This window comes from Solea senegalensis, linkage group LG12, assembly GCF_019176455.1.
Source record: "Solea senegalensis isolate Sse05_10M linkage group LG12, IFAPA_SoseM_1, whole genome shotgun sequence".
In the NCBI taxonomy this organism is placed as follows: Eukaryota; Metazoa; Chordata; class Actinopteri; order Pleuronectiformes; family Soleidae; genus Solea; species Solea senegalensis.
In genome coordinates, this window is record NC_058032.1 from 14,944,468 (window position 1) to 14,959,499 (window position 15,032).

A 15,032-nucleotide genomic window follows, 5' to 3' on the forward strand; every position below is an offset into this window, starting at 1 on the left:
GAAAGAAATAGAGAGGAAAAGTGTCCCATAAGAGAGCTGCTGGGTGCTCTGATCTGGAACCACAGGAGTTCACGCAGACTTATCTTTATCAGAGAAGAGGCTCGCTCAGTGTGGAGCTCGATGGTGTTTAGTACCAGTCCCTTGAGTCCAGTGTCATTTATAACAAAGCATTCAAGTCTTGGCTATAGGCTTTATCTGTTGCTGCTCCTGTGCAGGTTAAGTAACAAAGACAGTGGGTCAACTGAGCACAATGGCATAATCTATCTCCAACCTGCTGTGTCTGCTTAGTGCAGGGCAGGGCAGTAATTATATAATAATATATATCATGTTGTACATTTCTTCAAACAGAAGTTCATCTCACCTGTTCAGAAATCATTGTGTTTTATTTCTTTTGGGTTGGCTAATGAACTGTTTGAACTGTTGAAAGTTATGTAACAGACGACAGGAGGTGGCTTTTGTTTTGATAAAAACATCTGCACACATGTTTTTAAATCAGCCCCCGTAGCTGTGACTCATCAGGCTTCCCAGTCAAATTCATAGCCAAAGGAAGGTTCTTGAGAGTCATGTTGAAAGGGAATCACTTAGCGAAGATTTCAAACTTGATCAAAGTCTGTCATTCTCAACAAATGCGCCATCCTCTGTGTTTGTTATGCTGTCAGCACTGTGTGTGTGTGTGTGTGTGTGTGTTTTTTACTCCGGAGATGGAATGAAACTGTGCCAGGAAGTTATTGTTATTACCTCCCTTTAAAAGTAATAATTTAATACCTACGTTTGTTGCTATTAAATGCCATCATTTTAAACCGTTGCTTTGTTCCACCATTTTGGATGTTTTTTATTTTCATTTTGACTCAGGACTCATTTAATTTAGCTTAGTTTATTATATTTACTTACATCAGGGACAGAGAACAAATACATTAATCCCAGCAAAAGAAAATTTACCTTGCACCAGATGTAGCTCCAGATGTAGAGTAAGATGGCCAAATTTAATGTATCCAGAGCAATAACAACAGGTACAAAATGTCAAAATAATGCTGACAAGACTGATTACTCAAAATTATTTTTTTCAATTCTCAAAAGAAAGTATGGAAATCTGCACAGGTTTTCAGATGGATGATTATTCCATTCTTTAAAGGCTCTGAAATAGTATGTTTTCATTTAGGGATCCTCCCAGAAGCAGACCTTGAAGCTCTGCTCAGAGGTGAACAAAGCTTGTCAGAGGTGGAAGTGCAGCATTGTGAATTATTTTATGAAATTAGTAATATAATATTGCTAATTTCAGACACATAACAGAGATGTTGGGTAATTTATTTATAAAGTACTTCAGAGTGATTGAAGTGATTGAATTATAGCACCCACCACCCCAAGATTGGCCTTGATGACTTCAAGGAAGTTATCATTTTATTTTATTTGGTGCCAGCATCCTAAACCCATAATAGATTCATCATCTCATATAAGCACATGCAGTGATAGTGCATTTACTCATTTACCCTCAGGAAACAGAGGAATCTCTGCCCTACCTCCTGGTGCTGAGTGGGGACCACGGCATGTCCGAGACTGGCAGCCATGGAGGCTCTTCAGAACCAGAGGTCAACACACCACTGGTGCTCATTAGTCCAGCCTTCAAAAGAAAAGGTAAAGTATCTGTGTTTGCACTGAAAGAGGAGACGTGCCTTCAAATCAAAGACATTTTGTTGGGCTGTGATCTCAATCAACATCTTTTACTGTACATCTGCAACCTGTCGACATGCTGAGGCACCTCTACAATCGCAATTAAACCAGTATGCTTGCTTGTTAAGGTTTTGCACATCAGGTGGATGTTTTTGACTCTCTTTATGGATTGAATGGTTACAGGTATTAAACACACCGCCCAAGTCTGTCACAATGTTCACAAGACTTCATGATAATTTTGCGCCTCCATTTATACTTTCTGAGAAGCTAAAAACAGCCAGAACCAGTGATGCATGTCTCGTTCACCTAGGCAACACAGCTTAGTGAATAAACAAAATATTTGCTAACTTAGAAATTGACTTTTGAGAACCAGTCGCAAAGCAGAACCATTTTGAATAAATGTCAAACGGTGTTAAATATGTTCGTGCATAAAAAATGTTTCAGAGATTTATTTTTACTGCCATTTCTGCAACGCCTGATATTATTTTCAACTGGTGAGCGAGTCATTTTGTGCATGTATCACATACATGTTAAATACTTAAACCAAATGAAACCAAAACCAAACCAAACCAAATAAATGCATTTATGCAGCACTACCAGGAGATCTGATTGTTTATTCAGAGATTGTGCACAGGGATGTTGCTAATATGACAGCCTGTTTGCTTAAGTAACCCATCCCAGTGTGGTCTAATGGAGGAGAGTGCTACAGTACAACGGAGTGTAGCGAGTGCTACATTTATATTGGCTTCAGCATTCAGTCCATGTGTTTGATCTTTAATGTTGTGAATCACTAAACTAACACTTAAATGAGGTTCGGCTAAGTTTAGCTGTTTGTTGTTTAGCTGGGCTTTTTTTGTGAAGAGCAAATTATCTGTTATGTGATTACTGATTTGTGTGTGACTTGAGGTTATGATTATCATATTGAAGAAGACTGAACTTAGCTCTGATGGCTATAGGCCAATATAATGCAAGATATGTTTAATTGTTATTTTTTAATAGATACACATTTTATTGCATTGGAGCTTCTGTCAATGCTGGATCATCAGATTGGTCCCAATGTCCCCTAATTTATGATGCCCCTGTCTGTCAATGTGTGTATTTATGTCATTTTTTATGATTAAGATTTGGTAGTGGTCCATTCCGCTAAATAATAAAGAAATAATAAATATAAATAAAAATGAATGACAAATAAATAAACCACTACATTTGGTTTATTTATAGAAAATACATATGAATCGAGCATATTAAAATTGTAAATAGAATCTATGAGTAAATAATTTTCGTTCATGTTCACACTTCATTTTGCATTCATTTTATCACCGTCACCTTGAGAGATCAAATAGCAGCTCCTTTGCAGAATGGCATTTTCCAGTGACAAAATGTGAATGTGTGATTGTGATAATTGCTTTTCTCAGCTTTGCCTATTTTCAAACTCTTTTCTTGCATAGATTTGTTATTTATAGATCATTCATGTTAATTAATCATTTGCAGTTCAGTTGCGTTGTTGCTACAGAATTCAGAGTTTTGCTTGCACTCTGCATCTCCTGTGGAGCCAACAGCTTGAATGACTTGTCTACCACTAGATTTTTTTTCCTATCGAATTCTACAGGAGGGAGAGGAAGTGAGTGTTTTAATATTGTGTTCTCCTCCAAGAAAATACATCAGTGCAACTATGATAAATCAGTGAAGAGAAAAATAACATGTGTCATTGGGTTGGATGAATTCAGAAGTGAGTGAACAGCGAGTGTCGATGTGTTGGAAGGAGGTAAACGGTGTAAGCATGAGGATCAGAGCGACCTTGACAAAGGCCAAACTGAAAGCTGGATAACTGGGTCAGTATGGAGGAGGTCAATAACTACCAAAATGGCAGGAAAGTTGGTGAAACGATCTCTGAGGCATGTTGACTGAAAGCTCACTGATCGGGAGTGAAAGCTGGTCTGTGTGGTCTGGTCTCACTGAAGAGCGGCTGTCACATGGATATCCGAAAACCTTAACAGAGAAAGTGTCAGGTGTCCTGTCGGAACGTACAGTGTATCACAGCCTGCTGCTTCATAGCCACAGACGTGTCAGAGTTCCCACGCTGACCACCGTCCACCTCCTTTAATACATTGGGCATTTGAGCATCACAACTTCACCACTGGGCAATGGTCTTATATTGTAAGTTGCCTTAATATCATATCAGACAGCCAGGTGCATGTGCATGGTTTTGGGAGAAGAGATAGCAACAGGATGCTCTATGGGAAGAAGGCAACCCAGTGGAGGTGGTTAGTTGCGCTGTAAAGATTTCTGCTGGAAACCTCAGCTCCATACATTCATGTATTTATTATTCTTGACATATATCACCTGGTTAAAATGATTGCAGACAGGCAGGCTGTTGCCTCTCCCAGCAGGGTAATGCATCCTGCTACACACCGCAAACATCGTTCCGGAATATGGGAGAGGGAGTTCACTGTGACTTTACCACCAGTTCCCCAGATCGCAATCAGATTGTGCATTTGTGGAATGTGCTCGAGTTGGTGCCTCGACGGATCAGAGCCGTTTTGTCTACACGAGGAGAATCTACAGAATATTAGGTGCACGATTTCATAGCTGTGGCTGACTGGTCTGTTTCCAGAGGTACATGAGTTAATGAGGTGGATTTTTCTGTTTTATTAATATAGAAATGAACTATGAATTAAGGTTTGCTTTATTAAAATGCAAACATGATACATTTTTTAAACTCTGAGTACAATGCAATAACTCAGCATGTCATGTGTGGGCTTGGTTTCTTCCGATGTAGACAGATCTGCATTTGATTGTAATTCACATATAACAAAATATGATGATACACAGCTGAATGTGACTGAGACACCAAACCTGCCTCAAGCTTTGCAAGAAATAGTTTTACCGTTGCTGGATCCAGTCACATATAATTATTAGTAACATCTTTATTTTAAGATGAAAAAGACAACACAAACTTAATCTTGCTGTTCTCTCAAACAGAGGAAGGGATTTTGGTGTAATTAGCTCTTAATAGGCTAATCACTTAGCTAATTCTAATTAGTAGAGAATACACAACTGATGCCATAAGGTACATATTTTTCTATTTATATCAAATGATTAAACTTTTGTGTTGACATTGGAATGCATATATTTAATCAGTGGCCTCCTCAGTATAACTGGTTATTTTTAACAGAGGGAGATTATTTATGCAGGATCAGAGTTCATTACCAGCTCAGTACTTAAGCTTTCATTTTAAAGCTGAATGCATCTGTCAGTGCAGATTAATAGGACATTTAGTGAACATTGCTGGGAGGTATGCCACTCTAATCAAATAGTGTTGGTATAAAAGACTTTTTAGTGACTAAATGGTCTTTTATACCAACACTATTGCTAGTACTGTATTTTCCTTTATTTCAGTCAAACCAATGAAACATTAACACGAGTAGATAAAGTGATAACTTCCCAGCCTCAAACCCACAGCAACAGCAGTGCAACCACACAAGAAACTGATGCAACAGTCCTTTGATGCATTGATAGACACATTTTCAGCCCACACATGCAAGAGAGATATTAATAAACTGTGCTATAGAACTCATACGCATTTCTTTGTTTGCCAGCACAGCCTTAAAACCCATCATAACAAATGTACAAGTAGCTGCAAAGCTTGTCACAAAGTATCAGCTGAGAAAACATCTGTCCGTCTGTACGCAATAATTCAAACATGGCAGTAACATAAGACATTTAACTACGTATGCTCTAATGCTGCATTTGTCTCATCTATGAATAAGCATTCAGTTCGTGTGACCTTCCAGTGAGCTATGATACATCTGTTCTGCTCCAGAATGTGAGTTGCTCTGTTGTGTAACCTATTGTCCAAATACCCAAATAGTACAGTACACACCAAGAGCTTCGGTTGGAACATCCTAAAATACGGCCATTGCTCTCTTCAGCCGATCATTTCTTTGTTGCTTCTTTGTTTGGAACAAAAGTCGCTGCAATAGTAATAAGAGTTTGACAAAAGTTTTTAGATTTCCCAACGGGTCTGACGAAAATCCTCTCAATCCACTGTGTAATTGCTGTGAATAAAACAATAACCTAAACTTTTTTAGAGAGTCTCTGCACAGATTAGACAAGACTGATGTACAGTAGTTGGTAGATTGATGGCAGTATCTTAAATAGCTGAGGCATAACACTGCAATTCCTTAAAATTAAAACTTGTTAATACCCCACCTTATTTTATCTTGTCCAATTTCCAAATTAGCTGTGGAGTTTCTTTCATGCAGTCTTTTGGCTGCAGCTGCTTCTCCTGTATGAGGCTTATTTGTGAGGTTTTTGTGTTAACATTTAGGCTTCCTACGTTAGAATTCAAAATAGATCTTGCCCTAAACACCAGATACGATGTCTTTAATGTACTCTGCCTCAATAAATAAAAGAGGAGTCCATTGTAGAGAAAGGTTGCTGCAATTCCTCCACACTCCCGCCTTTTCTGTGACCGTAGTTTGACTGTCCTGAGGGGAAGATGACAGCAGAGGCAATGAGATGCTGCAGCTGCTGTTATTCGACTCATGTGTCCAACTGAAATATGTTCTACATACAATGCTGACGTTTTACTGTTAATGATGTGACTTAAGAAGAAGTTCCTCCTTTTTCTAATTTACCTGGAGTGTTGTGAAAATCTTATACACTCTTTTTTTTTGTAAACAATGTTTTATTTGTTCATGCATCTTTCTGAATGAAAAGAGATATCCTTCACAGCCCACTGTATGAATGGGAAATTAGCCATTTCCTCAAATCCATCATGTTAATAGTTTGTGTCTGAGAATTGCTTAAGAGGATGAAGGAATGTCATCTGGCTTTTGCTCTTGTAAATAAATTGCCGTTTTTCTACCTGCAATCTACCTCAACATTTGGTTAGTTTTTAAAAGCTTTTCCATTTTCTGTGTCACTGTGACACTGCAGGTTTCTGAAGACAAACTCATCAAGGCCACACAAAGTGGTTCATTTTTGAAACAGATGTAGAACATTTGTTAGATTTAGTTTTGCTGTGTTGTTCTGATTCCAACAAAGGAAAATGTCAACACTCTTAATTCTGTGTCATTAAAAGGGCTGCATGTAAATAATGCAAACATAGCAGCTCCTACTGTTTTTCACGTGTGTCTTTTTTTCTTGTCATGTCATCTCAGCGGGAATGGAGAAGCCTGGAGTCGTCGAGCAGGTTGACCTGACCCCAACCTTAGCACTGGGTCTCGGGCTGCCCATTTCTCAAAACAGCGTAGGCCACGTCATCCCAGGTGTCTTTGAAGAAACCTCACTCCGAGACCAGCTGCGTTTTCTGCATCTCAATGGTCACCAGCTCAGCTGCCTCCTCAAAGACAGCATGCCTAACTATGAGAAAGGTGGGTTACAAATTTGCTGTGTGCTCCCTCTGCATTTGGGAAAAGCAAAGAAAACCAAAACCTTTTCTGACAGGGAGTCTCATTATTTTTGCTGTATAGTGGTAATAGTACTGGTGCCTATGTTTTTTTTCCCCATGCACCCAACAATGTGTCTAATGGAGATAGTATGAAAACAGTGCAATCTATTCCTCACAAGTATTGTAGACTGTTTTTCCCCACTTAATTTGATCTGCTCTAAAATGTAATGGGTTCTTCTTGGACCCAAACCACACCCTTTCACTAAGTTAGTTGGTAGTTTTACAGTAGCTTTGTTAGCTTACGCAAGCTCAATGTTAGCTTCGTTTGCAAACATTTTTTGTCATTTCAAACATACAGTAATGGAAGATGGAGACTTACATATTCTTTTGGCTGCACCACTGTGCTGTGCTCACATTACCCATTAAAGACAGTATAAACATGCATTCATAAAACAAGTCCAGTGTCATTAAATTTGCATATGCATGAAGGAGAATATGAATATGAGGGATCAGCATATGTGTTCTTTCCCAAGGTGTGTGTATATTCTGACAGATTTACAGTCAAATAATATGAACACTCCAGCATATGCTAAATCTGAGAGGATTAAAATGTTACTGGGATTACTGATTTTGTATTTCACTGTTCTTTTTAATGTTTCAGTCTAAGAAAGTTTCAGATTTGCTCCAAATTAAAGTCCATCTCTACATTATTCACAGCATGTTGTCGACTGCATCAAAGCAGCCCCTCAGAGTGTTTAACCTGAAGCAGTGTGATTAGAAATGATCAAAAAATCTTTCAACTTCAAAATATTTATCATGCTAAACATCATCATCATCACTGCTGTCTTGTACTTAAACAAGTAATCTCACATTTGAACATGACTTAATGTAAAAACATGCTTAATGTATGGCTATTTTTTTTTGTTAGTGTTCCAGTAATGCTCCAGCTACTTAACATCTATTCTGTCTTGGTGGCACAGATGAATTACACATGCACTGACAAGTGGGGAATAAAAGGCTGCCATAAACACAGACCTGTTCTGAGCAAAATGGCTCCCGTCACATCGCAACTTAAGTGACAGCAATTTCATATACGGATTTCTTGTTGAAGCCCCGCGATAAATACCCATACATCTGTAATAACTCCACACAGGAGACTCACTAATAGTCTGTGATTTGCTCGGGGACATTAATGCTGCCCACTCTTTGTGCAAAATTAATGCATGCATATATCCTCTCAGAGCTATGCTCCCTACATTTATTATGTGGGGGTCATACTGTTTGTCATTGTTATCCATCTTGCGGCATCTTCCCACGCCTCTCATTTTCCTCCCTCTCCGTCTACCTCTTTGTTGCTGTCCTTCATATTTCAATATATGATACACCAGCAGCAGCAATCACCATTGCTAATGTTTGATCTGTCAGAAGCTATTAATCTTAAATGAAGTACATGGATGGAAGCAGAGAGAAAACCCTTTGATAGGTGGTTTGTTTGTAAATTGCTTGGACATGTGGCCTTTGACTTGAGGTTTTATTAACTTCACGAGCCATTTTTTACACCAGGGGTAGTCATTTGTTATTGTGTCAGTTACACCATCAATATGGAATAATTTTACGTTTGAAATAATAACCAAATCAGTAACTAGTGGTCCTATTTTTGCTTTCATGTCTGCAACCATTCCACCCAATGGGATAATGGCAGCACCTTGATCTGAAAAAAGTAGTATTAGCATTAATGGCACTAAAGATTATTCTTGTATTGCACCTTTTTTTTTCCACATCGGGGTAATAAACAAGCATTTCTTAACTGAATCACAGAGATGTAGATGTATACAAACAACCTAATGGATAAAAGAATTCACTGAAAGCAGTTCCTACTCGTTTCTTGCCACACCTGTCCAGAGTGTAATATTTCATCAATGGACTACGATCAAAAAAGAATTTCCAGAAAATTAAATGTTTGGATTTAGTCATATTAGAGCCCACACACATCTGTACATTGTACTAGCATTTAATACAATGTACACTGATCACAATAACCATCTCTTGTGTCTGATGTGTTGAAAAGTAGGAATTATAGAAAAACGGAATACTAACTAGCTTTTTTGAGGTGAACAGCAAATAATGAATCTGAAACAAACTTATTTTGAAACGCAACCTTCTTTCTCATAAAAATAAAACTTTACCACTGTGGCAGTGCATTTTTCTCTCTATTTTGGTCCCTGGTTTCCATAGCGATGGTATGGAATGGAAATAATTTCAGCAGACCTTCATTTGGATGTGTTGATTATTTAAAAAGAAAAAATCTGTCTACTTGAGCTATAATGGAGCTGTTATTCAGTATAATGTAATAGTTGTTGCTGCCTGAAAATTACACTAGGACTATATTGTAAATAGCACACCACACGTGCTGGGCACTTGTTAGATGTTAATGGCTGTGAAAGAAGTTGATGATATGCAATTTTTTGACAAACGGAAACAAACACAAAACAAAAACAGTCAGTCAAAGATTTATAATGCCCCATCAATCACAACTTCAGTGTGATGCCCTATTAGGATTTTCTATTATTCCGTCCTTGCTGTGGAATTATTTTTCCACACACTCTTTGTACAAAAATTTAGAATAATCTGCAAAACATATAGATACATTTTTTGAAGGTTAACTGTGGTGATAAAAGTTTTCTCCTTCCGTATCTCTCTGCCTGTCTCCCACTTGTTTCAATCTTCATATTGTGTGATTTTTGTTTCTTTGGTGCCTCTAACCTCAGGCATCTTGAAGTGCCATTAACCAGTCCCTCTACCCTCAGACAGATGAAACATGGCCAGGGCCATCGATATTGCATGATTCATGCCTGTGGCTTAAGGTTCTAATATTTCTACCAGCTCCTCTGTCTGGCAAAGCCACAGTCACTATTCATCACCTCAGTGCCTGAGAAAGGTGCTATACTGCAAAATGTTGTTTTTAGGTGCGCATGCATGCGTGCGTGTTTTTTTATTAAAGTATATCACAAATCAAACCCCCACATTGCTTTGTCCTTGAACAGGCTCTGAAAGCACTGAAGTAAAATGAAAACGGGTGTCGTTTTATCTGCTTTGACTACACATGTGAGTCATTGCTCATCATACTTTGGATTCTGATGAATTATACGTCATGACTATATGGGTTTTTTTCCCCCCCCACAAAAGTTTCTTTTCAATTTAAGGAAACAAGACACTGGGAACAGAAAAATAAATACTGACATTTAATAGATTTGCCATCTAACACATCCTGAATTCATCACAATGATTGATGAAGGCATAAACCCGATTACTGAAGTCTTATTCATAAGAAAACACGAATTTGGAATATACCTATATTGTCTATATGATGAAATACAGATGATACCTGGGAGGCTTTTTTTTAATGTGATGTTTTTCTACTTTTTTATGGATTTGTTTGTATTTCAATAAGCAGCGTGTCCCTCAGCATCCAGTCATGTTTGTAAAACTGCTAATATGTCACTAGTCAAACTGTCCTTATGTATCACATGCATGGAATTGGAGATGAAGAAGTGTTGCATAAGGAAAAGCACACAGGTTATTAATGAGATGCAGCAACTGTCCTCATTTTGATAAATATATTTGGATGCACTAACTGCAGTGAGAAGGTTATATAACATTAATGTCAATCATTTGAGTAACTGGCAGCAAACATTAATGTCCGGCAGTCCCTGATTAATGTCCACTCTAAATACTCCATTTGCTGATACCTGATCCCTCCTCCTTCTTACTTGTGTTTAATCCAGAGGTCGGCTTTGAGCAGTTCCGTGTGGCAGAAAAGGCTCATGGGAATTGGATGAAGCTCTACATGGAGGGAAACACGTCTGAGGTGCTGGCCAACATGGGGAAAAAAGTGCTGAAACAGTACCTGGATGCTCTGGATGCCATGAGCTCAGCTCTCAGCAAACAGCTTGGCAAGTACGACATGTACTCCATGATCGCAGGCATGGTCTTTGTGTTTCAGGTGAGTATATTCAATTTTCAGTCATCATCATCATCACATATTAGAGCTATATGTTGCTTGAAATGTCACCCATACACCTGTAAAAAAAAACATACTTACACAATACACAGAAATATAGAGTATATGTGTCCAGTAGATACACTTAACAACAAGCAAATTAATCTCCATTGTTAATACATTCTGTCAAACCATAGTAGTATTCAATATTTAATCAGTTAAACAAAAGCTAAAACAACTTTTCTCGTTCTTCTTTCTCCATACTCCCCCTGTCTTATGGCCTTGCAGCTGCTGTTGGTCTTACTGCTGGCTATGCCTGAAGCCCTCAGTGGAGCCGCAACTGTGGACCTCCCGGTCCTCTCAACCCTGCTCTCCCTGCCTTTCTACCTCTTGTGCCTGTTGTTTGCCTCCATTCACGTCTTGGTGTGTACATCTGCTGAAAGCACCTGCTACTTCTGCAGTCTCTCCTGGGGTCTCGTGTTTGCTGCCATCGCCCTCTCATCAGCAGTCTTTTGTATTTTGATCTCCATGGCGACACGCCGACTTCCCCTTGGGCAAAAGATTCACGGGAAGGTGAGTTTTTGTGCTTAAATATAACTTCTATACACGGGTAGAGATTTTAATAGATGCATACACACCCTTTTTTTTCCTGAAAATTATGTTATGTTATAGAGTCCAGAACTAACTCACTACTGTTTGGAAGTTTTGCTCTAAATAATTTCTTACCACCTACAGATAAACTTTTTTAAGTTTTTACAGTTTATTTTAGAGATCATCTAGTAAATCTAATCAGGTGCAGTGCAGATTCAATACCTAACATTTTGATGCTATAATTTACTCTTGGATAATAATGTCAAACAAACATTATTTAATGTAATCATTTTATCTGTGATGTGAGCTGCAGGTAAAGGTCCATTAAAAACAACTCACATTTCTGAAACAACACAACACTTTCTGAAGCACTGATGAGCATAAATCCATGTGTATATATATCATATATCATAGCATAGATTTGAGATTGTTTTTAACACAGCTTTATAACTCCAAAATCGTCTGCAGCTTAAAGACGTCTTCCACTCTTCATTACAGAAATTTTTACTCCACCTTTTTATTGCCTAGCGAAGGTCACAACTGGGTTGTGTAATAAAAGGAGTAAAGTAGGCCAAACAAACTATTATTGCATCAATATAAAGGCATTTTAGGGAAATTTGAAATAGATGTGCTGTTGAAGGTGAAGTTTCAGGAGAGTCAGAGCAACAGTGGCTCTCATCCAGTTACATTTACAGCTTTTTTTCTTTTTGCAAGCAGTGCGACCACAGGCTATTAGACCAATTTGAAAATTCAGACTTATTAGAGTTTGATTTTGGGCATTCTAGTCAAATCACTATTAAGTATTTATTTTCATTAGATTTTTAAATTTCATATACTATTGCTTTTTGTTATTGTTTTGAAATAAACCTCGATAAATAAAATAAATGTCAGCAATATACAGTGGATTTCATATTATTTGCTATAAATTTAAGCAGTCAGTCAGAGAGAGTTATTCAGATAGTGGAAGCTTACTGTCTTCATAGTTTGTTTAAATTGGCCTCAAAGATGAGTCCTTTAATGAATGCATCACATTGCTCACAGTAATTTGTCTGTAAAGGTTACATCTCATTTCCCTCCTGGGAACTTTGAGAAAGTGCCGACATGGCAAAGAGAAGAAATCCACAAACTGTTAATTTGGACAAAGAAATAAACTTCCAAATCTTAGCAGGCGTCAAAAGAAACATTTCTCCTCTCTCTCAAACTCTTGAAATATTACCTGAGTATTGAAATAAACAATACCAACAATTGTGCTACAATTGATCTAAAATGAAAAAAAATACTTTTTTGGGTTCATTCTGGCCATAACTTGTTCCCTTCTTTTTTATTACAAACTAATAGCCCAATATATTTACTATACAGATTTACTTAATTTACATTTAACTGAAACCAAGGACCGTTTGTGTGACAGTGTGTGCTTAGTACATTACTTGATGGTGTACTAGCTCTACTTTTTGCATGTCTGAGTCTTATATTATATATGACTGAAGGTAATGCTACAAACAAGTAATGTTATCTTCAATTCAAATGAATGAGTTTAAAGTCTGTCCTCAATTATAAAACCTGTTACTGACATTCATTTATTCTGCATCAGATACTATATTCAACTGCAATTAATTAATATAAGAGGAAGCCTCCTTATATTGACTTACCGTGTAATTTTGAATACATTTTAAAACGTAATTGATGAATTTGAAAGCAACAATATTTTTTCTGTCCCATTTGCTATAATAGGAAGTGTAGCAAAGTGCTGCCTATTACCATGACATGGTTTATATCTTGTTGCAGAAATGGTGATTAAGAATTTACAATCTCAGCCAAAATCTATATCGCAGTCATAACCTGTGTGAAGAAATACAATTAGTGGACACTGTGTCATGGCTGACAAACTCATTTTAGTAAAGTAAAGTAGCCCCTTTATATTGTGACGCTTTACAATTAATGGGAATGAATGTGCAAGAAAAACAAATGTGCCTTTAGCTATTTGACATCTTTTGGACAGTTTTCAGCCGCCTGTCAATTTATAGTTTTGATTTATACAGCTTGAGGCACCATTAAAGGGAAAAAGTGAGAAAACTGTGAGGCAAAGTTTTCAAATGTAAGAAGGAAAAGGTAAGAAATTATAGAAGTAATCATGCACAGTGTTGTCAGATTATATAACCACTTCAATCAGTTTGATACAAGTGCAGAGCTGCGTCTGGTTTGACTTGATAAATGACTGCATTATGGGTGGCATCCAAAACTTTTATTAGAGGTTTCCTGATTAGTTTCTCAGTAGACAGAGTGAGGTGGAGACACTGGAAGATAAAGCACAATTAACTAACTCACCACTTGAATAAAGATGTGATTAAAATCCCAGCAGAATGAATTTTAAAGACCTGTAACTGAGTGTACTTTTATTTGAAGGAGTTTCAATGGTTACAAGGGGTAATATTTGAGAAGAGAAAAAAAGTATCAGTAAAGGGAATATGAGTAAAATACAATAAAACTGAGGCAACCTTCTTCAGTGAGCCTATTGTGACTTGAGAATAATACAAGGGTTGATACTGTACGCTCTCTTTTAAATCTCAGTAAAACAATATCTGCTGTATTCTTTCAATGAGGAAATCCCAATATATGAGTCTGTAAATCATACACATATCATACCCTGTCATAGTTGTAGTATTTTAAGATTTTAAAAAGATTTTTCACTTTTGTATTACTTGCCTAAAACAATAGAAATACTCGCATTAATGTAGATGGAGCACCAAAGATCTTCCAGTGCTGTAAGAGAAAAATCCAGCAACTGAGAACCCGGAGTCCTGGCTGAACATTCAATGTTTGTTTGTTTTTCAGTTTTGTAAAAGAAAAACAAATAGTGCAGTTTTTACAGTGAAATGACCACTGTAGCCTGCAGGTAGTGCAAGTACAGGTTCAGCTATCTCTTTTATTTTAGTGGTGGCTGGTTGTAGCACTGTTGCCTTTGCAGCACAAGACCCGGTTTCAAACCCCAGTTGGAACAAGGGCCTTTCTGCATGGAGTTTGCATGTTCTCCCCGTGTCAGTTTGGGTTTTCTCCAGTTTCTCCGGTTTCTCCAGCTTCCTCCCACAGTTCAAAAACATGCAATATTAGGTAATTGGTCATTCTAAATTGACCATAGGTGTGAATGTGAGAGTGAATGGTTGTTTGTTGTTGGTTGTTATATCAGCTGAGATTGGCATGGCGCCCCGCACCCCTTCAGTGAAGGATAAAGCAGTAGATAATGGATGGATGGATGGATGGATGGCTCTTGACCTCAACAACTGTTGCATCAATAACATCCTTAGTCTACCACTTTATCCTCCTCATGAGGGTCATGGGTTACTGGAGCCAATCCCAGCTGACACAGGGCGATAGGTGAGG

At 37.7% G+C, this 15,032-nt stretch overlaps 1 protein-coding gene across 2 annotated transcripts in view; it reads left to right on the forward strand.

The window, feature by feature from the left end:
• The window catches only part of pigg (phosphatidylinositol glycan anchor biosynthesis class G), a 58,610-nt gene that overhangs the window by 13,240 nt on the left and 30,338 nt on the right, over positions 1 to 15,032 (forward strand). For both annotated transcript variants that reach the window (XM_044040514.1, XM_044040516.1), the window contains exons 5-8: positions 1,494 to 1,632; positions 6,834 to 7,046; positions 10,849 to 11,066; positions 11,352 to 11,636. In XM_044040514.1, coding sequence (XP_043896449.1) covers positions 1,494 to 1,632; positions 6,834 to 7,046; positions 10,849 to 11,066; positions 11,352 to 11,636 — 855 coding nt within the window. The remainder of the gene's footprint in view (positions 1 to 1,493; positions 1,633 to 6,833; positions 7,047 to 10,848; positions 11,067 to 11,351; positions 11,637 to 15,032) is intronic.